The sequence below is a fragment of the Coturnix japonica genome, chromosome 13 (genome assembly GCF_001577835.2).
Source record: "Coturnix japonica isolate 7356 chromosome 13, Coturnix japonica 2.1, whole genome shotgun sequence".
Taxonomy (NCBI): domain Eukaryota; kingdom Metazoa; phylum Chordata; class Aves; order Galliformes; family Phasianidae; genus Coturnix; species Coturnix japonica.
In genome coordinates this window covers 1157662-1184018 of record NC_029528.1, presented here as the reverse complement: position 1 = coordinate 1184018, position 26357 = coordinate 1157662, and the positions used below count along the sequence as shown (strand labels likewise).

The 26357-nt window shown below is 52.1% G+C and overlaps 2 protein-coding genes across 3 annotated transcripts in view; one reads left to right on the top strand and one right to left on the bottom strand.

Moving 5' to 3' along the window:
- SEPTIN8 (septin 8) overlaps positions 1-11553 on the bottom strand; it is a 31668-nt gene extending 20115 nt beyond the window's left edge. For both annotated transcript variants that reach the window (XM_015875568.1, XM_015875569.1), the window contains exon 1: positions 11421-11553. In XM_015875568.1, coding sequence (XP_015731054.1) covers positions 11421-11450 — 30 coding nt within the window. In that variant the 5' untranslated portion in view covers positions 11451-11553. The remainder of the gene's footprint in view (positions 1-11420) is intronic.
- Positions 11554-17722: 6169 nt separating this feature from the next.
- Positions 17723-20990, top strand: SOWAHA (sosondowah ankyrin repeat domain family member A). Its single transcript, XM_015875567.2, has one exon. It carries the CDS (start codon positions 17886-17888, stop codon positions 19215-19217), a length of 1332 nt encoding a protein of 443 aa, XP_015731053.1. The 5' UTR covers positions 17723-17885; the 3' UTR covers positions 19218-20990.
- Positions 20991-26357: the final 5367 nt, after the last annotated feature.

Sequence of the window (26357 nt, the reverse complement as noted above, 5' to 3'; positions counted from 1 at the left end):
CTCTATTCATCTGTCACAATGCAATGACAACAAAGCTCCAACCAACAGCTCTGCAGGAGGGGTGCTGATAACGGAGTGGGCCCCCAGCTTGTGGGACAGACACCAGGCCATGTTCAGTGAGGCAGCTGCAGGAACTGGGAGCAGATGTGCTGGGAAAGGGCTCTGAGATATTTCTTCCCTTTCAAGGAGACGGTCCTGGTGCAGCATAAGAACCCCCAGACCCAGCAATGGTAGAGCTGGGGTCCCTTCAGGTCTCACACACCCTCCCAGCTCTGGCTGCTCCCAGCCCCACTCTACTCAGCCACCCTACATGGTGCCAAACCCCAGCTGCCATCACCACAATGTGCTGACAAGCAAAAAAAAACATTCCCACACAGTCGGTGAGTTTTGTTCCTTTTTGGTTTAGATAATAAACAAACCAAGCAAACAAAAAGCACAAAGCAGAAGCCTGGGATGGTGCTTTGGAAAGGAAATAAATGGAGCTGCTGATGTCTACGGTTGGGCTCGGAGGAGGTTTCCAGGCAACAGGCAGCACCGCTGCCTGGGTTTAAAATAGGCTCCAGAGAGGAGGGGAGACATTGAGAACTCAGTCATGCTTCAGACAGAGAGAAAAGTGCATCTGAGCAGGGCTGTCCGCTCCTCTGGTCAGCAGTTGGTTACAGGACAAAAATACTCTTCCCCCAAACTGCTCATCATCTCCCAGCATCCCCAAGCCAACAAGCCAAACTTTGTGGAAGTATTTTTGTCTGTGACCTTGAAGTGCAGTTTGCTTTTCCTTCTGTAAGCAGTGATAATAACCTGGATGGGCTCCAAAATGCTGCTGATACCAAAGCACAGAGACCATTGGCTCTGCACACAGCACGCTCAGCTCCATCCCAGCTCCAGGGCAGCCCTGCTGTTGGCACAGCAACTGCTGCAACGCAGTCAGTAAGAGCAGGGGAAAACAGTAATGATAATAGTAACTAAAGATTCTCTTCATTTTATTCTTCCCCTCCAATCCATCATCAACAGGTGTTTGACAGCCTCAGGAATGCAAGCAGTTTCCCTGAGAAGTCCAACTCCTTTGCAGCTCCATCCTGCATCCATTCTTGCAATACACACACAAACAGCACCTGGGGGCACTTCCATGATGGGAACAGTGGCCATCCCAGAGGGAATCGATCCCCAGCTCTGGTCCAACAACATCACAGGATGCTCTATTGCCATTGGACAGACAGGCAGCGGCTGTGCTTCACCATGCATCTCAGAAATCAAAAGCAAACATCAAATCACAGCACTTGGAGCCTGCTGTACAGCACCAGGCACATCTAGCCCTGCTGGAGGACACATGACCCACTAGTCCACTCCTGCAGCTGCACCAGGGAACTGAAAGCAGCATTTCAAACCCACATTGGCTTCCTAAGCCCATCCACAGCACAGTCCCACAGCAGGAACAAGGCAGCTGCCCACAAACCACTTCCTTGGAAGATAATGTCATTTGCCTTCTTATTGTGAGGGAGACAGAAAAGGCAGTGGAGAAACACAATCACAGAGACTGAGATCTCTGATTCTAAATCCAGGTCCCTATAAAGAGTCACTACAGTACCCACATGCCAATTAGAAGAAACAAGGATTAAGGAAACACGAGGAGCCGGAGCACGAGCTACAGCAGCAACCGAGGCGCCTACAATCCTTTAAAAATAGAAAAAAACTGATTTTGGCTCTCCTGCTTTCCAGCCTCTTCTTGCTTCACCTCCCAATTTGCATCAGTTTCAATTTGCATCATTACATGGTCCAATGGCTGCTCCCAGGAGAAGCGGCTTCTGCCTGTGCAACCCACGGGGATGGCACCAGTGAGCTCAGCCTTCCATGCACTGCCCTCATCCTCCTTGCTGCTGTGCTGGGAGCAGTATGAACTGACTGGGACTGGGCTCTGAAAGACCATTCTGACACCAACTGCTCAAAAAATGAAACAGTCTTGACATGAAACACGCTTGTGTTCTCTGCTTGAGACAAAGCTGACTCCCTCACTGCAGCAGGCACAGCAGCGTATGGACAATATGTGAACTGCTCTGTAAAACCAAGAGTGAAACCCCCCCCAGAAAAATCACAGTGCTGCTTCTCAGCCAAACCCTGACCTGAGTGCAGAGTCCTGGCTTCAGGCTGCAACAGATGAGGTAACACAGCACTTTCCTGTGCTGACGGTGCCTTTGTCCCTTTCCAAGGCCCAACTAAACACAAGAAAGACAAACAGATGACATCTTCCAAGGCAAAGCAGCAAACGCCTTTCTTCTTGTAAGCAACATGGGCTGCCACCCAAGCAACGAGCTCCAGCCCAGGGACAGCCAGGAAGCAGCTTGTTGGGCTGCAGGCAGAGCCGCAGCCACTGGGGGAATGTTTCATGTCCCGGGAGCTCACAGCCAGCAGGATTTCACGTTCCTCTCTCCTTGAGCTTTTTCCATTCACATTTTGCCCATGTGTGTACTTACAAATCAGTCAGAGGCAACAATCTCTGCACATTATTTTCCATAGTGCTTTGGTTCCCACTTCTGGGGGCACCTGATCATCACCTCCAGCCAGGCTGACATCTGGAAATTAAATAGCCCCAAACCCTGCAGGACCCCAGGCACAGCCAGGCATCCCTACCCCTCCCCCGACTCCACCAGCTCTGCAGCACTAGATACAGCCATGGGCAGACAGGAGTCACGGAGCAGCGCACGAGGCACCCTGCAATTTACAATCAAATCAAAATGCAAAGAGATGGCAGTGCTAGCAGACAGATTGCAGCTCCCCGATGGGAATGACTCAGATCAAGGAGAGGAAGAGCATGGATGCAGCAGTCAGCGCTGCAGGAGCCCACCCTGCACCCAGCACAGCCGGGGATAGCTGGTAGGCACAGTGCAGTGCCTTTGGTTTCCTGCTTCCTAGTCCACAACGCACAACAGGGCGTGAAACACATGGATTAACACAAATACCAATGGGGCTTATGAAATGCTCTTCCCTTGTTTCCTCAGTGGAAATGCATGGAACCAGGAAATTATCCAGCTGTGACACAGGGAGCCTCAGTTACAGCTGAGCTGAGGGAGGGCTGAGCGAGACGTGGCTGCTTATCAAACCCACATGGCTGCTGGCCCCACACACTGCCATGCTGGCACCTGAGCGCTGAGGGCCCCAGCAGCACTGCACAGCAGGGCCAGGTGGTTATGAAGACACACCTCACTGCAAAGTCCTGCTCACACACACTGCTGCTCTACCCCCATTTCACAAGGAAACTGAGTCACAGAGCACTTAAGCACCTGCCCTGAGCCTTGTGGGCAAACGTCAGATGCCAAATTCAGCTGCTCTGTCCCAGCAGGCACTCCCTGGGACATGGCCCAGTTTCTGGATCAGTGCTGACAGCGATGACAAATCAGGTTTTCTGAAGCTCCCCCTCATCTCTGGACACTCCCAATGACAGACACTTAACATCTGCAAGGGACCAGCAGCCAGCACACAGTCAAGCAGGAAGAACTCAGAGATGTTCCTTTTGCCCAGCTCAAGGATGCTGGTGTGGGCAGAGGGCTCAGGTAGGCGTCCTGCAGTGCTGGAGATGGAAGGAAGCACACTTTCAGCCTGAGCTAATCGTGGGAGACCTCAGCATCACTTCAGCTGAAGTCCTTGCACTGAAATGCCACCTAATCTCAAGCAGATTTGCTGAGTGCAAGCACATACTCAAGCCAGAACATTCCCAGTTAATCTTAAGCATTGCTTAAAATTCCAGATCCTTACTGCTTTGTAAGAAGCTGGGCAGGGCTGGGGAAAGAAAAACAGTAAGAGAACTTTAAACGTGGGGTTTATGCCGATTTACTGCTTCTCTCAGAACAGCTGTCGGCTTCACTTTCTCTGCTACCTCTCACTGGTCCATTCTGCTGGTCAGACAGGATGCAGCTCAGACAGCGTGAGCCGAGTCTTTGCAGGGAAGGCAGAAGTGTTTTCCTTGCTGTGGCATGGCAGCCCTAAGAGCCATCCACCGCAATGCTGTGATGCCCAGCACTCCAGCAACGGCTGGGACAACCCCAGTGGCCCTCAGTTCTACCTCTTTTCCATCACACTATATGCTGGACCACGCCTGAGCCATCCCTCCCTGGATGGAGAATTGCAGCCAGACACCTCCAGCTGCTGCAGGCTTCCCACTGCTCCCAGCCCACGCTGAAGTCTACCCCAGTGAAAAGCTCACACTGGAAAATAAAAGAAAACAACCAGCAGTTGCCAGCTCCCCTTTAAACCGCTCTGCAAAGAATGCCAAGAATTTTCCCAGACACTCCAGCCTTTATTCACACTCCTCCCAGCTGTGCTCCAGGCAGGCAAAACTTTGCAGGAGAAGTAGAGATGGAGTCACCACCAAGATGTGTCAAACAGAAACGAAAGCATGCTCAGCATCACGGAGACAGAAGACACAAAACTGAGCTTCTCCCCTTCAGAGCTGAAGGTTACGTTGCCTGAAGTGACGTTTTCTTTGAATGGTTTTGGTCCCATTCTTAAGAGAGATTCAAAAAACCCAAGAGCAGCGAGGGCATGGAGAGCAGCCACACTTGGCATCAGGGAAAAGCAAAACAAAGAAATACCCACAAATAAAGCACAACAGCAAGGCACGGTGGTGCTTCACAGCACGCCCTGTGCCCCAACATCTCCCAGGGAAGCTCTGTGGCTCTGCACAGCATTGGGCAGGTAACTGCTTTCTGCTCACCGCAGCAGCCAACAGCTGAGCTGTAGCACAGCCTCACAGCCTGCCTTCCTCCGAGAGGTAAAATAAGAATCCCACACATCTTGAACAGAAACGAGCTGGCACGGGCCTAAAACATCACTCCCTGCTGATTTCCAGAGCTGAGACTGAAGGGAGCGCAGCGCTTCTCATCTTCCTTGCACAACACACACTAAGATGATACATTCCCAACCTGTGAATTCAACATCAGTTCTAATGTGCTGCAAACAAACAGGCTGCTTCTGGCTCTAACTTCCCTCAGAGCTTTTCCTGCTAAAAACTAAATTCCACATGTTTCCTTTTCATAATCTGTTCTTTTATCATTTCCCCGAGACTGTAGTGAAGTTTTACTAATTAATTGTGAGGTCTTTCTTCATTAAGAGAGGATTAACACACGTTTTGTCCCTGTCACGTAAGTCCTGGATGGGAGTTTACAATGAAGCAAAACAGGATTTGCCGGGCATTATGTACACAGTGTTTTGCAAACACGAACACTGCCTGGAGAACGAGGAGAGTCAGTTACAACAGTGACGACGGCGGGACCAAAAATGAGAGACATTTCCTCCAAAATGACCTTAAAGGATGAGAAAGTTCAGCTTTTCAGCAGCCTGAGAATTCCATCCCCCAAGAGCTATTCAAAACCAAGAGAGCCGAGTCCAGGACACAAACACAGCTTTCCCTTCACTCTGTTTACAAAGAACCCCATGGCAGGCAAACAAGCACACACCAACCTCCCCCAGCCCCGCTCCTTCCCAAGGTTATTCACCCACAGTGTGCTCAGCCTTCCAATGCAATGGAACTGCTCAGTCAAACGAGGCCAGCAGAACACTGAGCTCACCCCTTATCTAGCATGGGACTTTCCCAAGCTCACCCCAGGCAGCAGATGCACCCTCAGCTCCCACTCAATCATCTGAATTCCCCCATCCTGGGACGGGAGGAGGACATCCTTCCTGGTCCCAGCTGGGCACATGCAAACACGTATGGGACAATGCCAAGAAATGGAACCTACCTGCAAGGAGTGGCACGGGAAGGGGTTGGGGCTGTTTAAAAGATGCGTTAATAAGGAAAGAAGGCTCTGGATCCCCACCATGTAATTACCCAGCCATGCTGGATATCAGCCACCAAAACTATTTGTTTTAGTTACCACTTAAAATAAACACGTCGAATTCCCACATACGTTTCCAGAATGTACTGCCCATAAAAACCATTCCTTATATTGTTAGACAAGAGAACAGAGATATTCTAGTGGGAACCCAAGAGTTCTGGGCATTGATGCAAGCTTTCTTCCAGCTGCCTCATGCAAACACCCTACAGCATTTCCACAAGCAGTTCACCCCTGGATAGGGCTCTTAGTGGCAGTGCCTGGCAGAGAAGTTTCCCAGATATGGCCATCACCTGAACCAGTCATCACCGTAACGAGCTGACTCCTAGATACCCCATTTACACATGCCTCCAGAAGGCATCAGAGCATATTAGCACATGATGCCTTTAACTGGAAGACTCTACGATGGAAAAATAAAATGAAACTTATAGCAAAGGATAAGCTGAAAGGACTCTGGCATTTCTGAAATGATGGCACAAACCTCTACCCACCACCACAGGCCAGAACAGACAGGGAAGGAAAGAGCTCCTGGGAGGCCCAGCTCTGGCAGCCCTTCCTTGGGCAATGCTCTTACCATGACAGAGCTGACCAACAGCTTCAAATCAGATTAGGATCCAAGGCCCAGAGCAGCTTGCTGTGAGCAGGGTATGGATGAGGGACCAGAGATGCCCCTCTGACCCGAGCAGCTCTGTGCCTGCAGCAGTGCGCACTGCTTAGCACAGCACAGCTGGGCAGCTCCATGTGCCACTGTACAGTGGTTTGATTTCCAGTATGAGATCTGGGAACACACTCTGCACCAACCCCCAGCTCCAGGCATGCCCGTGCAGCCCGCTGCAGGCAGGCAGATCTCCTCCTGCAGAGCTCCAGGCCACGTGGAAGCCGAGGGCTGCATCCTGCCCCCAGTTACAGCAGGAACCGGCAGGAATGCTCCTTGCCTGGGGAGAGCTCTGCAGACATTCCCCACGTGTTTCCCTGCACACGTCATGCAGAGGTGGCACGGGCTCAGCACAGCACCTCACACAGCAGCCAGGAGGATGGAACAGCACAGAGAGCTCAGCAGAAATGCAGCACGGGCTGCAGCCCCGCAGCTCCCTGCCATCATCTGGTTCTGAAACCGCATGAGGCAAAAAGAGCAACAGCTTTCCATTTCTGGCCCTAAGGCAGGGTGCTCCATGGGAACCTCTCTCCAGCTGTTTGACATCTCTGGAATTTCATGTGTGTGGGAGACGGACTCTTTTTGGCTTCACAAAGGAATCTGGACATCTAAATGCAGTGGAGTCTCCAAAGCCCCGACCCCACGCTCTGCCCACAGGTCAGAGGGGATGGCTGGGGATGAAGCACACAGCTCCCATTGCTGCAGCCCTCTGGATGCTGTCACACCATTTCAGAGCTGACCCCCTGCCTGGATCCACCTCTGCATGCAGAGCTCGCACGCCAGAGGTGAGGCTCTGGGAGCAAAGTCTGAGCTGGACGGGACCGAGGAAAAGCCCTGGACTCCAGGATTCTTCTTCTCACTTCAGCTGCTCTGGGAGCTGAATGGAGCTCCCCTATCCATCCACTGCCTTGACATCTGCAATCCTCAAATAACTGAATGCCAAGCTTCAGGTACAAACCTAGAGCTCACAGCATGCACACGTGTGGAGAAGGTGAGGAACAGGTAGGCTGTATATGTATACAGCCCCTCCCCCCCATCAAAACTAAGCATTGGACAGGGCAACAATACTCATAAATACTGCAACTAATCCAAACCAAGCAGGGCACCCCTCCTGCCCACAGCCACAATGTGCCCAGGACACGTTCCAGATACACACCCCCACCTGCACCTCCCATTGCACAACCCTGGAGAGGCCGATTCAGCATCACAGCATTTCTTCCCCTCCCAACCTCCAAGCCAGAGGAGCAGGAGGAGGAGGAGGAGGGAGACGAGCACAGCAGCAGCTCCTGCAGACATCTGAGGGCACTGCATGGGCAGGGACAGCAGGGGCACCCGGAGACGGGGCTGCATCTCTCACCGCAGCTGGCGACAGCGCTGGCATTCTCCTACAGAAGGCAGCATTTAGGGAGCTTTTGGCCTTCCAGTAACACTGGGGACAGGCTGACAGCTGCCACCACAGCACTGACAGCCAGTCCTGACGCCGTGCCGGCCTCCTGAAAGAGTTATTCTTCAGGCTTCATTTGTTTTGCCGACGCAGAGGGCACACACAGCTCCAGCATCTGCCAGCTCACGTCCTTCCACCCACCACCTCGGCGCTCGCTGTGATTACGAGCGGGTAGGAGCAGCTCCGGAGCTCCCACGCAGAACAACACGTTGCATCTCTTTTGCAAGAGGATGAGATGCTCTTGGATTCGCCAACAGCACCACAGCGGGGTAGGAAAAACATACAAAAAAGCTTTTTTCTGGGCAACATTTGTTCCCAGCGCATACATTCCAAATAAGTGTTTAACTGCAGCGGACTGTGGTCTGGTAAATTGGTCCTGTGGTTGAAACAGTCAGAGCTGGTTTCCTGCATGAGGACAGGCAGCCATCCCCAGGACGGACTGCAGGAGAGGAGAGGCAGCTACCAATATGTGTGCTCCCATGCAACAGCTCTTCCCATCTTCCTTCCCAAAGCAGCAGAATGGCTGCCAGGGCACAGAGGGACAGAGGCTTCCTGGGGCACATCGTTAGCAGCTCCAAGAAAAAGCTGCCACTTCTGTGCAGCTCTGCATGGGGGATCACCTGAATGAACCATTCCAAATGAAAACTCATCATGAAGCTTAAAAGAAAGACACCCACGGAACACAACCCAGGAAAGTCTGACCCCAGAACTCCCAAATACTGGCTCTGATTGGGCAAATAACAACATGGGGGGAAGGAGGGGGATGTTCAAGTCCATGCAGACCCCAGTTTCCATTGTAATTGAGTGATGGAAATATCTTCCTTGAGCATTTGATCGTAAGCCTATGTTTAGGATCAGCTGTCATATGGCCTCCGGCAACTGCACTGCCATAGCCACAGCACACAGAGCTGTCCTCAGCCCACTCCTTCCATGGGCAAAGGTACGTAATGCTGACCATCACACACAGGAGGTTTCAGCCATGCAGGCAGCAGGAAAAACATGAGGTTACAGAAAACAGCAGCAGCAACGCATCAAATTTACCACAATTCAGGCAGCTATAGCAGGAACAGGCACAGTGCAATACACTGTCCTATGGCACAGCTCACACACAGTGTGCACACCCAGAACTCTCTTCACTGAGCACTAATGCCCACAGAGCCCTTCTCCACACTCAGAGCTACAGTGGGCACACAAACCAATCAGCTGTGACACTCCCACAACTTAAAGTGTAACGCTAAGTCCTTATTCTCAACCCAAAGTGAAGGCTGAGTGCATCCGCCCATCCTCACATACACACAGCTCAGTCTCAAGCCCAAGGAACAGCCTCTGCACCTCCATGAGATGCTTAATTCAGACCTCAGAGACAGCATTTCAGAAAGCTGAAGAGTTTTGCTTGAAAAAAGAGAAAGTAACACATTTGGTGGTAGCAAAAGCTCCACTGAAGCAAAGCCATCTACCAGCCTGGGTCTCACATCTCATCCCATTTACTCTCCCACGCATCTCCCTTTCCTTCACATCTCCTTTCAGCTTTGCCAGCTTCCTCCATAGCTTCTGGATCTCCCTGCTGAATTTCAAGCACATTCTGCCTTCTGCTCTCCATACCTTTACTAAAACCATCAGCATCCACGCCAGCACTGCGACACATGGCGGTTAATGGTCCTGAATGGGGAAGCTCTGACGATGAAGTGTTTCACAACTGACCCAAACTCCCATATACAGAGCCCAGATTACATAAAGTCATTGCTTTCTGTTCAAAGTGAGCTGTCAGTGAACCTGAGTGTGGCTGAGACAACATCCCCAGCTGCTCTCCAGCTTTCTTTCTGTACCATACAGCACAGCAGGTGCTCAGCACCACTCCTGCAGCCCAGGTCCCCAGCAGGGAGGTGGTGTGGCACATTCCCAGGGCAGCCCAGCCAACCTCATACAAACTCAGCATTGACTAAAACAAAGGCACAACATCCACAAAAACAAAGGCTGACTTGAGCTCAGCTGGTGTGATCCTGCAGCTCAGAGCCCAGCTTCCTTTCATTTGCTTTTATTGGTCATTTCCAACAGCTGCACTTCAAGGGAACTGCACTGCGATGGGGCAGAGGCGCTCAGGAGGACTGTGCAAGGGGAGTTTTCTGAACACATTACCCAAACCTAAGGATCACTGCATTCCAGGAGGTCACTGACAGCTGGACAGTTAAAAATAGCCTCACCAACCCAAAGAACAGGAGTTATTGTTAAAAAAGCCTCTGGAGGCGGTTTTGATATACATTACTTCCCCCCGCAGGTACAAACAGCTGGTGAAAATAAATATCATCACTTCTTCTTGGCAGTAGCAAATCATTCCCATTCAAAATTCCACTCAGGAAACTGAGGTACAGAGTGACACCCAGAAAGCTCTGAAGACCACTGAGCAAACACCTGGAACATCCCCACCGGGAGGTGCCACGACTCTGCTGGGGGAGCAGCAAAGCCAGAACGTGCACTGAGGATGGAGGGAGCAGAGCGAGCAGGGCAGCACTCAGCCCTGCAGCACACTGACAGGAGACGCTGCTCAACCACCGTGCTGTGCCACAGCCCTGGATCCGGACCAGCGAGCCCAAAGGCAAAGAGCAGCCAAGGAACCCATGGGCTGAAGGACCCCTGCCACCCCCCCAAGCCCATCTTTGCTCCTGTACACAGACTTCCCCTAATGGAGTTGGGTGCTGAATTGACGCTGCAGTTCAGCCATCTCACTCTGCTCCAGTGGGAGCCAAACGCATTTGGGAACTTTTATTTAAGAAAAACAACAACAACAAAAGCAAGGAACAGCACATGGACGTAAGCACACCGAGCACCCAAGTACCCACACCAAAGACTCCAAAATTAAACTGGCTCGCTCCCAGGCTCGGCAGCATTCCGGGCTCTGTAACACCCAGGAAAAGCCGAGCAGCACCAGCTGGCACAGCGAGGCGGCCTTACGGGTATTTATACACCGAACTAACGCAGCCCCTCCGCGCTGTGCTGCCGGAGCTCTGCACCAGCCGCATTCCCTGCCCCAGACAGGAGCTCACAACGCGCTGCACCCGGCGCGAGTTTCGGGTCAGCTCCGCTCCTGCAAATTCAATCCTGAGATGGAAACTTCGGGGCCGGGAGGAGCGCAGCAGCTGGAGGCTGTTGGCAAGCAGCAGCAATAGAGGGAAGGGCGGCAGGGCCGTGCCCGGGCAGCACGCCGGGGATCCGGGAACCGCCGCTGCTCCCACTGATTCAGCAGCATCGCGCTCAGCAGCCCTCGCTTCGGAAAAGGGGTTTTTATAGCTATAAACGCTCCAAGAAGCACCGCCGGGATGCGGAGCTCATCCAGCAGCAAGCACAGCCCGCCGCGCTGATGCGGGCAGCCCGCGTCCCACCGCCGTTACACAACGCCGGGCAGCGCTCCTCGCCCCGCACCGCGTCCTCGCACCGAGGACCCCGGAGCCGCCCGTCCCGTCCCGTCCCGTCCCGTCCCGTCCCGTCCCGCCCCGCTCCTCACCGAGAAGCGCTCCAGGTCGGTGGCGGCCATGGCCGGAGCTGAGCACAGCGCGGGACTCTGCCCGCCCCGAGTGGCTGCGGCTGAATGGATCCAATATGGCCACTTCCTGGAAACTCCCCTCCGCCGGCACCGGGCGAGGGGCGGGGAGGGGCGGGAGCGGCCGCCGCGCCGTCACGGTCCCCTCCCGGGGGCGGCCGCTGCGCTCAGGGCCGGGGGTGCCCCGCGATGCCGCCTGCGCTGCGGGCGGGGCGTCCCGCTCCGTTCTGTTCTGTCCCGCTCCGCTCCGTTCCGCTGGCGGCACCGGAGCTACGGGAGCGGCCGTTCCCGCAGCGATGCTCCGCGTGTCGCCGGCCCCGCTCTGCAGCCACGTTGTTCTCTCTCCGTAGTGCCGTTGGGCTGCGTGCTGCCCGCGGTGGGTGCTGAAGTTGGGGAGAGCCCCGTCCCGGCTCCTCAGCTCTGCAGCGCTGCACCAGCTGTTCGCTCCCAGCGGAGATGTGCTTTGTGGTGCCCTCTGCTGCAATGTTCCGACCGGGAGGAGCTGCTCACAGCCACCGGCTCGTTGTCGCACCGCTGCTCACCACACTGCACCTGCATCCCTGCCGTGCGGCACGCCTCAGCTTTCCCCACTCTTGACATCAGTTTAGCCCCGATGTCCTCGTTTTTTCCTCCTCGTCCTCGACTGGAGCAATGTGTGCCTCCAAATGGAACGTGAGCCTGGGTAAAGAGTGCAAAAGCACAGCTGAGGAGCACGTGGAGGCCACCAAGCAGGTCAGGTCTGCTTACAACTTGCTACACCTGAGGGCCAGTGAAAAGCTGCTGTCTGAACAAAAAGGCAGCAGTTCCTGTGAGCACAGCAGGAATCCCTTCAGTACCTTCGGACACACACTCAGACCTCTTTGCTAAGTGTTCTTTACCAACCTCAGCCCTAACTGGTGCTGCTCAGGACTGAGGAGGAACAAGCAGCCAGTGTGAGCCCCCGGGAGGAAGAGGAAGGCATGCTCTGCTGCACAGGAAGAAGTGCAGGGTGAAGGCAGGCAGCCACCCGTCAAGGAACAGACCAGGCAGAGTTTACGTGGGGTGGTTCTGTCTGCAGGACTCAGCATTATCGACTCAGGGGCTCCTACACCACCACAGCTTGAGCTCCAGCATCCTGCACAAAGAAAGGCCTCAAATAGAGTCATTAACTAATGATGATGTAGTTATAAAGCTCCACTTATTAGGAAGTAATGAACAACCTTGCTTTGCCTTTTAAAAAGGTTTGCCACATTTCAACCTCTTGGTAAGAGAAAGCAAAGGGGAGACAGCCAGTATGTCAGTCCCTTTATATTCATTATCCATAAAAGCACCAGCCCCTGTAGTGCCCTAAAGCACATTCAAACAGACCTCAAGCAACCAATTTAAAGTGGAACTTATACTTCATTATAATACTCTATGACCTGCACTCCATATAACTTCCATCTTCTCCCTTACCAGCTATTTGTGATCTTTCCAAAGGTCTCTTGCTCCCACCACAATATAAATTAATGAGACCACACTGTCCTAGTGGGCACAGAGTTGCTGCATTCCCAGCAGTGCAAAATCCTGTGTTACACCCCAACATGATCCCAATTCATCCCAGCTCTCCTGGGGACCCACCTGAATCACACTGCAGGAGCTCTGCACAGCACTGCTCGTCCCAGAAGGTGACTGTGCTGCCCTGGAGGAATAAAACAGGATATGAAAATTAGGTGTAGATTAATGAATGAAGGAGGCAAAGGTCATCAAGTGCTCGTGCTCAGGGGACTGGAGATCAGGAAGCAGGTTGTTTGTCACTTAAGTGATTCCAAGGCATTTTCTAGGGAGCTGTTATTTGCTTTTTGAAGTACAATCAATCCAGTGCAGTTAAGAAGAGTTTTCTTGTCCTTCCTGAGTGCAGTACCTGCAGCTCAATGAGTTCTGATAGTCCGTCCATTTGCTCTGGCTGCAGACAGGCTGCAGAAGCACTGCATGTCTCTACAAAGGGCGTTGCTGACCAGCATCCATTAATTCGTTTTCTCTAAACTCCAAAAATGACCAAAAAAAAGAAAAAGAAACAAGAAATGTATCTTGCAGTCACAAACACAGCTCTTGGTTCGTGCTGCCTTGTGCTGCAGCTGCCAATGGTAGCAAATCTGTGCTGCTCACTTAGTCCTGCCAAAGATGTTCATCCAGAACAGGCTCTCACTCTGCAGCCTTGCTGCTGCTGTGGCCAATTCCTGAAGGTTCTCAGTTCTGAGTCCTTTAGGAAAAAAGAAAAAAGCCCAAATCTGATATTTCTGGTGTTCAGATGCAACTAGAACTGCTTGCATAGAGACAGAAGTTTTTAAGCATTACAAAGAAGCAAAGATTAACAGACTTGATGTTTTAAAACTACTCTTTTTTATATATTACAAGCAGCCTTTGCAGTCCTGATTTAGCACTACATAATGCTCTAGCGTGACACTTGCTTAAATCCCATTATGCCAGATGTGTTGAGTTCCATTCATTAAAAGCCCTTTTCCCTGATCACACAGCACAGAACATTGTAGGAGGCTCACACAGGGTGATCTGCACCAGCTGCTGGTATCACTGAGCCTCAGGTCAGATGCAAAGATCTACTGCTGGAAGGAAATTCCATGACATGAAGGAAATTCCAAGGCACTGCAGCAGAGCACAGGGCAGTGCTGATGTTTGGCTCTGGCTTTCAGCTGTGCTGCTGAGACCTGCGGTGCCATCACTCTCCTCACCTTTGTCCATTAGTAGTGCTGACAGTGTGGAGCACAGCATAAAGGCGATGTAAAGGCTCACAGTCATTTCAGGTGCAAAAGAACAGGTTCAAGAGGAGAGAATTGGATTTGGTGCCTCCTTTAACTGCTAAGGCATCTGTTATTATGCAAATCATTCCTAATGACTCAGGAAATTAATTTTATTGCAGTGGTGCTGGATACTCCTGCAAGGATTCTATGTTTGGAGGAATATTTGTACCTGCTAAATCCATGGCGAATTTAGGTCAGAGTTTGGATGTTCTATCTCAAGACCAGGCTGGATGTGGCTCTGAGCAGCCTGATCCAGTGGCTGCTGATCCTGTCCATAGTGGGGGGGTCAAAACTGGATGATCTTTGAGGTCCTTTTCAACCCGGGCCATTCTATGATTCTGTGGGCACACACAACCCTGGCAGCCCTCTGTCCCAGGGAAGGAACAGCTTCCTGGGGATGTCAGGGCTGCATAAAATCCTTCGTCCTCCAGTCCAGGTGGTGCAGATAAACAAAGCCTTCTCACATTCTGCAGCACAGGCCAGAGGAAGCAGCTTCTTGGTAACTGTTTATTTCATGCAGTATTTAACCCTGGGTAGAGTTAGAAATCAAAAGGTTTCGGTTTGTTTTTAGCAGCACAAGAACTTCTATCGACTTGCTTTGGTTGCACTGACAACATATGGGACTTAGAAGGGTTTTCTACACAAGTGCCATCTTCCTCAGCTGCAAGTAGAGCCAGTTGTGGTCCATTTTCCAAGTGATCCCAGCAGTTTGGTTGGGATGGCTGGAAACAGACCCTGTATTTTCCTTCCTTGCACTGAAGGGCAGCACTCCCACACTGCACCTCACGCTGGGTTCACAAAGCTCTGCTGGAATGACAAGGCAGGTCTGCATCGCTTCAGGCAGGAGCCCACCAGGTTTATGGGCACCACCTGAAAAATGGGATGGTAGGGGGAGGTGGTGCCACCATCCATGTGGAACAAGCAGTGTTTCATAACCACAAACTCCAAGACATGTGGATGGCTGCATCTGAATGGCTGAGATCCTGGTGTTAGAGCTGAACCTTGCTGTCTTTTATCCGCAAACAGCCCTCACCCCCACCCCTTCCCAGACCTTTGCTCACTTGTTTATCCATTGAAGGTTACTGCATTTCTCCATGGCACAAAGGAGGAGCTGTTTCCCCCTCACAATGCATCCTCTTTGTTTCACATGGAAATATCAACGATGAAACTGGAAAATGGTGAGCGCTGTCATTCTGCTCTGACTTCATTTCAGGGCAAGTCAGCTCTCCTGGAGGTAGAACTTCTTAATCCAAATCAGAGGAGCTGTCGGGGCTCACGGCACAGAAGCAGTGAGCTGCAATAGTGGTGATTTAAAAAGTAGCAGCAAATGAAATGAATCGTGGGTTTCTGTACATTGCTTTTATCCCAGGCAGTAAATCAGAAACACTGAGACATATAGCAGTTGGCTTGAAGTCTCCCAGGAGCAGCCCACGGAGCTCCCTAAAATATCCTCACACAAAATATTTGCTTTATAGGTTTTTGGTGACACAAAAAAAGCAGCAGAACTTCTTAAGGCTGGAAGTTCCCGATGACGGGCAAGCAATGCCCATAATGCTCTGGGCTCATTTATTATCTGTATTAATAACACTCATTCAAGCAGCTTAACTTCTGCTGCACGGTGTGACCTGAGTACGCCCAGCACTGAGTAAAGGAGGTGGAGCTCATTGGGATCTGATCCTGCTGTGCTGAGCCTGGAAGGTGAGCAACACAAAGACATCAGTAGATAAAGGGAAACGTTGGCAAAGAGGACACACACAGCACTACACTCTGGAATTTATATGTCAACATCAGGGACTGCTGAGATTCTCTTATGCTTGCAACAGATTCCAGTAAGGAAGAGAAATTAACATTGAAACCAAGGCATAGCAGCTCATTTTTGGATGCTCGTTCATTATTAGCTCCCTGCAGTAGGCAAGGCAGATCTGCAGGGATGCCATAAGCTGGAAGGCATTGCTAATATACTGACACCCCACACACCAGCAGCTCCCTCAGCAGAGGGCGAGGTTACTGTACAGCCATCTCTAAAGGCAGTAATGAGAGGTGTACGATGCCCATAGAAACGCTGAATTGCTATGAGCAGCATAAAGACTGCGTGCTATTATTGTGTGAAAGAACACTAAAGCAGCAAACCGATTCTGAGGAGCTGGCTCAGTGCCAGCTCGTGAGCAAGAGACAAAATAGCTTTTCCAGAGCTCTGCACAATGATGGAACCGGGAGGGGAAGGGCTGCCAAGGGAAGGGCTGAGCAATCCCTTCCACCGCCACAGGTGGGTGTGGAGAGGCAGAAAGGAGAGAGGTGTGCTGCGTGGAGGCTGCTGCACCTCAAACCGCCTTCAACATGGAGATTTGGGCCCAGGCTGACATTCCATGTCAGTGAAGCTCTAAGACAGTGAGAACTAAACCCTGTTTTTTTTCCCATCCATCCTCATGCAAACAGTTACTTCTGTCTGTCTCTGTGCCGCGCTGACTCTGTTTGCTTTGTGTTCTCTCTTGCTGTTTTCCTAGACAAACTGTTCAGTCACTCAGGAATCAATTCACTGATCTCTCAGCAGAGGAGAAAACAAGTTTGGCTGAGTGTCGCCCCTGCAGCGGGGCTCCAATCCTCCACCTCCTCCTGGGGAAAGGCGTTTCTCCGAGGCTTCTTTCTTCCGTAGAGCTGAGAACAATAATTACATTAAGAGAAGTGCTCGAGCAGAAGCAATTGATATGGCAGCACAGTCAGGCAGTTCTCTGCATGAAAAGAGAACACAGCTCCTCTCTCACATGCAGGCACACTGCGAAGGCTTCATCATTTATACAGATGCAGCGTTGTAGTAGTTACTATGTAGCCAAAAGATAAACACACAGCAGAGGTACATTCATACACATAGCAGCACATACAACAGAACGTATTTCACAGTGCAGAGCCATCCACCCATCCTTTTGCCCCCGCTGGGGCCAGGTGCTGTCACGGAGCCACTGATGAGCAGCATCTTTGGAGAGCAGAGCTCCAACCGCTTCTCAAAGCTGCACTAAGAGCCAACTCAGAGCCAGAAATCATCGTTTTAAAGAGCTGGAAGTGGAATCGGCCGATGGAGCGTTTGGTGCGAGAGCCGAGCGCACCTCCTGCATTAGCCAGGCTGCGACATAACAAACGCAGTGGGACAAACGCAGCAGGACTCACGGCTGCGCTTCGCTGCTGCGGGGAGGTGAGTCTGTCACAGCCCGGGGAACACAGACGGGTGTACACATTGCTTCCCCGAGCAGCAGAGGCTCCTTTCTCCCCCCCCGCCCCCCAGCCAAACACACGGCTCCAGAAACTCTGCGCTGAAATACTGCAGCGAACCAAAGTTGGCCCCGAGAGCCCGACTGCCGCTTCCCATCCGCCCTCGGGGGGGAGGAGAGCGGCGGAAGGAGCCGGGCCGTCACCTGCCCCTCACCCCTCACCTGCCCGGGGATTGCTTACAGCGCAGCACCGCCCCGCGGGGAGGAGAAAGGAGAGAGGCGCGGCCGGACCGCCCCGCTCCGCTTTTATCGACGGAGGCGGCAGCGCGGGCGGCTCCGTCACCTCCGCGGTAGCGGCCGCAGGTGCGCGCTGTCCGCCGGTCCCGGCAGCTCCGCCTCGGGGGGTTCGGGCTGCGGAGCGCTGCGACGGCCCCACCTGTGGCTGCGGGATGGAGGAGCTCAGCCCCGCCGCCGTGCTGGGCTTCCTGCGGGAGCGCGGCGGGTGGGCGAGCAACGCGGAGCTGCTGGGCGCCTTCCGGCCGCTGCTGGAGACCGGCGGGGACGCGCCGGAGCGGGCGGAGCGGAGGGAGCGCTTCAAGGAGGCGGTGAACGCCGTGGCGGTGGTGAAGGAGCGGCAAGGCACCAAGTTCGTAGTGCTACGGAGACACCTGCGGCCCGGACCGCCCCCGGAGCAGCGCGAGGATGGAGGTTCCGAGCCCCCGAGCGAAGGGCGGCTGTCCCCGCCGGCCCCCGAGGAGCTGCCGTCGCCTCGAGCCGTGTCCGAGCTCCGCGGGATCTTCCAGGCTGGAGGCGGCGGGGTGCCGCTACCTGCCGGCGGGGCCAATGCCCGCAAGGAGCCGCTCCCCAAGCCCTGCATGCTGCCGGTGCGCTGCGTGCCGGCCCCGGCTGCCCCCAACTCCGCTACGGCCCCGGGGCCGTCCGAAGAGCCGGATAGCGCTGTATCGCCCGTACACGAGGAGGAGGACGGCGGGTGCCACTCGCCCAGTCTGCGCCGGGTCCCCAAGAGTCACCGGACCAGCGAGGAGCTGACAGAGGTGCCGCTGGAGGAGGCTGAGCACCGCTGGCTGCTGATGGCGGCTGAGGGGCAGTGGTCCCAGCAGCTCCACGGGCTGCTGTTGGGTGATGCCAGCCTGGCGGCCCGGAGGGATTTCATCTCGGGCTTCACCGCCCTGCACTGGGCTGCCAAGAATGGCAACTGCGACATGGTGAGGAACATCATCGATGTAGCAGAGAAGGAAGGGGCCCACATCAACGTGGATGCCAGGTCGCATGGTGGCTACACGGCGCTGCACCTCGCGGCCATGCACGGCCGGGACGCCGTCATCTCCATGCTGGTCCGCAGCTACCATGCCAAGACCGACCTGAGGGACTACAGCGGGAAAAAGCCACACCAATACTTGAAGGATGGGACCCCTGTGGCGGTCAGGCGCTTACTGGGGGACCCCACACTCCAACACTCCACAGGACCCACGGTGCCCATCAAGAAGAGCACCAAGATCGCCGCATCCATCCTGAGCTCCACCAGCACCTTCCTGGGGGTCATATCTGATGACATGGCTTTCTACGATCTCACCAAAGGTTTGAGGAAGCCTTCATCCTTGAACAAGCTGCTGACTGCCACCACAGGCCCCAGGAGGAAGCCGAAAACCAGAGGGGGATTCCCTTCGTACTGCTCACTCTCCGAGGTGGTGGAGGAGGAGGAACATGAGGAGGCTGTCGTGAAGCGCAGGCCAGTTTCTGAGCTGTTCTTTGGCCATTAAGCTCTGCCTTCCTGGGGTCAGAATCGTTCAGTACTATGACTGGGGAGCTTGGTTTTTTTTCTCACAGAAGTAAGTTGGACTTCCTCTCCCCATGTCTTTCTTTCTGGAAGTGTAACTGAATGGGTGATGGGGTTCTGGCTCTACAGGTTGCTGGATGAAGCCCAGCTCTCAGAAGCCTGAGGAGAGGGAGCTGCCCTACAAACACTGCAGTGCCATAGGTACCAGCACACCCATGAAGGCCACAAACATTGCACTTAATGGCTGAAAAGTTGGAATAACCTCTCTGTGTCAGGCAGGCTATAAATGCTGCAGGCACAGCTTCTTGTTCTGTGTTCCTCAGCTGAAGAGCTGCATGTTTTACACTGTGAACAGCAGGCTGGTAGCTGGCTGCTTTAACGTGGCTTGTTCTACAGCAGGCTGAAATCATTAGGAGAAAGATGCATAGTTTTCTATGATGATTCTGCTTGTTTTGGTAACAGAAGAGGAATATTTCTATTTTAAAATTGTGCATTTAGTTTTTTCAGAGCGGAACTTCTCACTGTCAGAAATACTGACATGCCTTTATTGTTGCCTTTTCCTTGATGAGGTTAAAAGGGAAACAAAGCCCCACCCCAACCCTTGTTGCTCTCTCTCCGTGATCTGTCTACCTCAGTTGGAAGCTCGGTTTGCATTTCTCCTTGTGTTCCCTTCCCAAAGGACTTTGCCCAGGTGGTGCCGACCATGCCTCGATACCGTGAGCATTTGGCTGTGGTTCAATCACTTCACATGTCAATGACCACCTGAATGAACACGTTTTATATGGGATGGTATAACAGAGTGAAGTGAGAAAGTAGGAATCGGATCCTGCAGGGTATCTGAGGCTGCTACAGCAGATTCTGTTATTTAAAGTCTTTGGTTCTGAGCTATTTGGAAACAATATTTATTTGAAAAAGCAGGGTTTGTTCTGTTGGGTGTTTCATGGCAGAATTTGTGCATGGCCTCTGAAAAGCAGCGTGTATCTCAGCAGCATGAGTTGTTGATCTAACACTTTGTTTTTTCTTCTGTATGATAGACATAATTGCTTCTCTGAAGTAGAGCTGTATGCATTACTTGCAGCTGGCCGTGCTGTTTGGAGTTACATTTGCAGTGAGATTATCGTCTTTAAAATTACTCATTTAAAGCTGCCTTGAAATGAAGAGGCAGAGCTCAGAGCAGTAGCTGCCTGCTGTGCTTCTGTGCTCACAACGCAACCGCAGAGCTGTGTGATCAGAGGTGACAGCAGCTCTGCGCCTGCTCTGCTCTCAGCCCCAGTCAGGTGTTTTGGTTTCCTTGCAACACTTGTTTGCATGCCTTGCCTTTCTTTCCAAGCCAGCAACTTCAGGAATGTGTTTTTCAGCCTTGGATTAAGCCCAGTGCTGTAGCACCATGTTGAAGGTGACACCATCTCCTTGGTGCCCCTGCCCTCATGTGGTGCTGCCTCCAAGAGGGGCTGAGCTGCTGCTCTCACAGACAGGGATGCCTTTTTTTTGTTGCTCTGCTTTTGTGTGGAACTAACGAACTCATTAAGAGAATGTTAATGATCAAGCACCTTGTGACATACATCTGAAGATGAGTAAAAACAATAATAATGATCCTGTTTGCTCAATATCTGTTGGTGTGACTGCTGATCAGCTTGGTCATTTGAAGCCTTGTTTTGTGCTTCAGCATCATTGGCTTTTGGGGCTGCAGGAAAATGTCAGTCACTCCATTTTAGTGACATTAAACACTTCTTTTGCTGTAGCTCTCGAAACCACAGAGGCATTTGTGTGTGTTTGTGTTACTGCTGGCAGAGCTGGGGCTACCTGGGGAGGCAGCATCTTGTAGCAGTTGGGAAATGGCTCCAGATTGACTCGGTTTCATTTGGAAGCTTGTCCGCTAGTTGTGCCTACACTCCTGACTGTACCTCTTCAGATCACAGCTCTGAACTTTAGCATTTCTCTGGAGTAAATCAAACCTGCAGCAGAAGCAAGGCATGAGGATGGAGCATTTCCTGTTTAAAAAGCTATCAACCTGCACAGCTTGGTTGTGGCTGCACCATGAGGAAAGCAGGGGGCATGCTTCAAAGCAAAAGCAAGAAGTCACAGCTGAGATAGCTGACTTCACTGCATCATGTGCCACCCAGGAAGCTCTGCTCTCTTTGCTGGGAAGTGCTGCAATTAGCTGGTGCTGCACCTGAACCCCTGGTGCTGTACTCAAACCCGTGGCCTTGCAGCGTGCCTGACACAGGTTGTGACACACAGCTCACAGGGCTGGGTGCTGCCAGCACCTTTGTGCCATGACGCAGCTCTCTCTCTCCTTGCTGAGAGATAGGGGAAGAGGTGGTTTTTGTGCAGGCTGTGATGAGTACATGCGGCACTGTAGGACTTCAGGTACAAACACACTCTCAGAAGTACCGAGATTGCACCGCTGCAATTTGACAAATATAGATCTTAGGTTCAGCTTGCAGTAAAACCAGTCCTTCAGCTTCTCCAGGTCTTGGTTTTCTATGTTGCTGTTCACAAGGGAGGCAATGTGGTACAGAATTCTCACCAACTAATGGGAGTAGTTTTGTGGCAGGCTGAGGCTAGTGCTGCTGTATGAACCCATCAGCTGAACAGATTCTTCTTGCATTCTGCTGTTTCAAGCCCAAATCCAGCTGAAGGCAGCAGGACTTTTGCACAAGTGAATGGCAGCTGTAAAGCTTAACCACTGGCTGCAGGCCAGCCTGGTGAGCTGCCTGCAGTGCCATCACAACGAAGGGTCTGGCCCTGTCCAACCAAGGAGAATTTACAAGATTTCAGCTTTTCCACAAGACTGAGGTCCAGCAGAATAGCAGCAGCTCAGTCACCGCAGACCCAGAGGGAGCAGAGGGCCCAGGGAACAGCCCCCCAAGCTCCCATCTCACTGTCCTCTGCCTCTGGAAGCTCTACACGCTTCCACTGTGCCCTACATTCCTTAGATGCAATCACCTCCCGATTTACACATTAGTCTGAGCAAAATGACAACATGGCCTTTTTTGCTATTTCTGATGATTGGTGCTAATGGGGGACCCTACAAATTGGTGAAGAGGTCACTGACACAGACTTGGCTCCATGTAGTATGGGCACAAACAACACCTTGTTTGTCTTCGTTATCCCCTCCCAGAACAAATATAAAAGCTCTGCAGTGTAACGAGGAGCATTAATTTGCCATTCCAGTCCCAAGATTTATTTCACTAATTTATAAGGCAGATCATTAAGCTCCTCTTGCTGAGCTCTGCTTGTCACCAACTGCAGTGTCTTTATATTTGTGTACTACCAGTAAAACAGCATGCCACAGCCAGGGACTGTTTTTCACCTCCAGAGTGAAGAGCCTTGGCCAAAGCAATGCTTCATCTTCCCTACCTCCTTTCTCACCTTCCCTGCCTGAGGAAACTCCTCAGCATCTTGGCAGGGCACATCAAAGTGCTGCAGTCACAGCACTGAGCAGCAGGGATGGGTGTGCAGCCCCAGGATCCAGTCACTGCTGAGCACTGCTTGCTCAAAGCGGTGGCAGCCACTCACTGCTGGTCCTTGGGCCAGTTTGTCAGAAGGGTTACAGCAGGAGATGCTGTAACAGGAAGAATTCCTTTCCTCCTGCCTTCCTTTTCCCCTCCACCTTTATTCCCCTTCACCTTGAAACTCCCCAGACAAGGTAGGAGACCTCACTGCAGAGGAGCCATGGAACTTTCATTTTCACTTGGCACAATGCAGCACCCAAAGGTACAATACTTGGCAAAAGCTACAAGTGCTGAGCACAGCAGATCTTTGCTGCCCTGCACATCTGCAGGCACCATGGCTGGCAAGCATCTGCCCTGTAAAAAACCATCTTTAAAGAATAGAGCACATGGAAGACAAACTGTGGCATATAAATCCCTGGCCATTCAGGTGATGTGGTTACGCATTATGTGTGTGTATGGCACTGCGCTCCCTCTGAGCAGCAGCACTGCTGGCAGTGTCTCCTGTGGGACACAGACAGGCTCAGCACAGCCACATTGATAACAACATCCCAACAGAACAAGCAGACTTCTGACCATGTTTTCTCTTGTGTTTTCCTCCACCCGTTTCCTGCAGCTACAGCAGAGCAAAGCAGGGTAGCTGAGCACAGGGCTCTCTAAACAGCTCTGCCCATCCAAGGAACCACTCAGCCCCGCTGTGCTGCTGTCAGTTCATGCTGTGACACTGGGCAGCCCTTACCTCATGGTGCCAGAGCTGCAGGAGCTGCCGTGGGGCCAGGGATGCCATAAGGGATCATTCCACATGGGGATACTTCTCCAGGTGCTGTGAGATGTTCTTGCATGATGGGCTAAAGGCCCTTTGCAGGTACCTGGCTGCTCACCAGAGCATCTTCAGAAGTGTTTTTTATTCTCCAGAAGAAGACTAGCAACTCAGCCCATGCTTTTTCTCCCTGGAGGTGTCTGTGGGATGACTCAGCTCCACGGCTCATCTGGCATCTTCGAATTTCATAAAGTCTTTAATGCCTCTGGCTGTTTAACAGCGAAATTCATGAGCTGCTTCTTGAGTGCATTTTGTTAAACCCAGAGGTTACATGATTCCTACTGCCCGATTACTCTGTAATGTACCCGTGGGCTCCCTCAGGGTGCAGGAGATGAGCTTTGCAGTGCTGCTCTGAACTTATTTTTAAGGTTTTATTCAGATGGTTGCCATGAATTCCCAAAGCAGAGAGCACATCCTTCTGTTTATTAAACGCAGCTCTCACCAGCACCAAGTACATCTTTAGCAGAGCACATTGGCATCAACCTCAGCCCCCTCTCCCTCCCTTAACCGCTCAGCAGGCACAAGAGCCGCAGCACAATGACCCTGTGAAGAAAATGAGGCTCAGAATAAGAAAAGAAATTAAAGAATGCTTTCAAATTAGTGCCTGAGAAGCTGAAGCAGCAGCTCCTGATCCAGCAGTGATTCCCACGCATCGCAGTGGGCGTTAAATCAAATCCTAAGTGAGCCACTAGCTCTTAAATCCCCATGGCTGCTGCCAAGGCGCTGCCACACGGGCAGAATGCATGTTCTTCCTCTGGCCTCTTGCTCTCACCCACACCTGCTATATTTGCTCATCTCTCTGGCTCCAGGCAGTACAAGTTGTCTTTTTATCCTGAAATCAGGCCCACTTGCTTTTGCTAAGCAGAACACAAACTACTGCAGTTTCTTCCCCCATGCATCTTGTGCATGGGTGGCCAGATGACTTAGGATACAAGTCCCAGGCCCTGTTAGCAGCCTGCACCCTCAAAGAGAAGATCAAGGCTCCCGTGTTTTGCCTGTTACAGTCCTGTCCTTCCCCTGGGCAGGGCAGTTGTTTTGCATTCACCTGGATTTAGCAGTATCTAATTCATACAGAAGCTCCTGCAGGTTCTGGGTCACCGTCCTCTCCCAGGGAGCGGTCAGATTACCTCCAGCACCAGGCTGTGGGCTGCAACACGAGGCTTTGCTCCCTTGGAGACCCCAGAAGCAGGGAGCTGCTGAGCTCCTTCTGTCCTCCCAAGGCACACATGCAGCTCTGTCTTCCTGCTCACCCATGGGCCCAGCAGCCCCACGCCAACAGCTCTCCAGGGGGTCTGTACAGCAGCTGGGCGAAGATCAGAGCATCAGTGCTTCCATGGCCTCACTCAGGTTGGCTCTGTGTCACTGCTGGAGTAACCTGTGGCCATTTTAGCTTCCGTGCCACAGGGAGGCAAGGAAGGAAAGAAACCCAGAGACCCAAGCTCAGCTGCTGAGGCCAGTGTCCTGATGCTGTGCTCCATCCCAGCAGCTAAGAATAAGCAACACTGGCTGCCTGGGAGGGAGCTCATTCATACCCAGCACCTCAGTGCCACTACATGCTGCCAAAGGGAGATGCAGTGGCATTGCCCAATCAAAGTACACCTTCCTCTTGCAGATAATGGAGCAGGTTGTGAGCCACCATAGTCTGACCATTATCCAAAGTACACAGTGCTGCTCCTATGCATTAAGAGAGATGCTCTGTGAAGCTCTTAATCTGGGGACAGGTTAAATCATTGTTTGTATTAGTACATCAGACTGTGATTGTAAAAGCCAACATCTCTGTATGCAGACGTGCCAGGAATGCTGCCCATGACATAACCCCAGGACCAGCAGCTGCCTCAGGCTCTACCACCAATTACAAATGATCAGCATCACAATCAAGACCCATGTAATATCCAGACATCTTCAGCATAACACAAAAGACCAGAAAGGCAAGCAAAACTGTGCTGTGGGGGCCCATCCTTTCCCTTCAAGGAAAGAATTAGCTTCAGCTTATTTCCATCCAGTTCCTTTAGCTCAACTAGCAAAAGAACTACATTTCTAACTGGTCTCCTAGGAGAGACTGCAGATTTTGCAGCAGCATCAGCTGGCACTGACACATTGCCCCCATTCTTCACCCACCTCCAAGACTTCAAATACTGATTTAATCTAATGAGGGTAAAGCAGCCATTCAGTGAAGCACCACAGTCACTGCATGCTGGAGTCCAGTGCCCAACAAAATGGTGCATTAGCCATTAAACACAACCTCTTTTTTTCAGATCAATGGAACTAAACGTTAATATCCACAAAGCTTCTCTTTGCCTTACACACCACCCACCTGCACACAGGATTACAAATATATTTACTGATACTTGGTACACATCACACAACAGGCTTCTAAGGTGAACCCTTACCAGCCTTCTGCAGGGCACACCGCACTACACCACACCACGCTGTTTCTCTGGAAACATGAGCAGGGCTACTGATACTCCTGCATAAATATGCAAACTGAGGTCCACGGCCACACAACAAACGCTTGTTTGTCAGAGCCTGGAAAGCACCTAACACTGCACTCACTGATAATGAAGACAGAGCAGCTGCAACCTGCACTGCCTGCAGTGCTGCTCCTGGGTGAGCTGTGGAACCACTGTTCCTGTGTGCAGCACATGGAACCACTCCAGGTGCCCTCTTTCTGCAGGTGGGAGGGCTGCCACGTTACCTTCATTAAGCTTTACTTGTACAGAACATACAGTGGTCATCCTTCTGGATAGTGTTACCTCTTGAGTTCATGCTGCCCAATGGGTAAACTCAAATGGAAAACGTGATCTGATGTAAAACTGAAACCATTAATTCATACTCGGGTCAGTGCCCC

Bases quoted from the DNA above. Each gene is read 5' to 3' on its own strand.
- SOWAHA (XM_015875567.2), top strand. From the start codon at position 17,886: ATGGAGGAGCTCAGCCCCGCCGCCGTGCTGGGCTTCCTGCGGGAGCGC.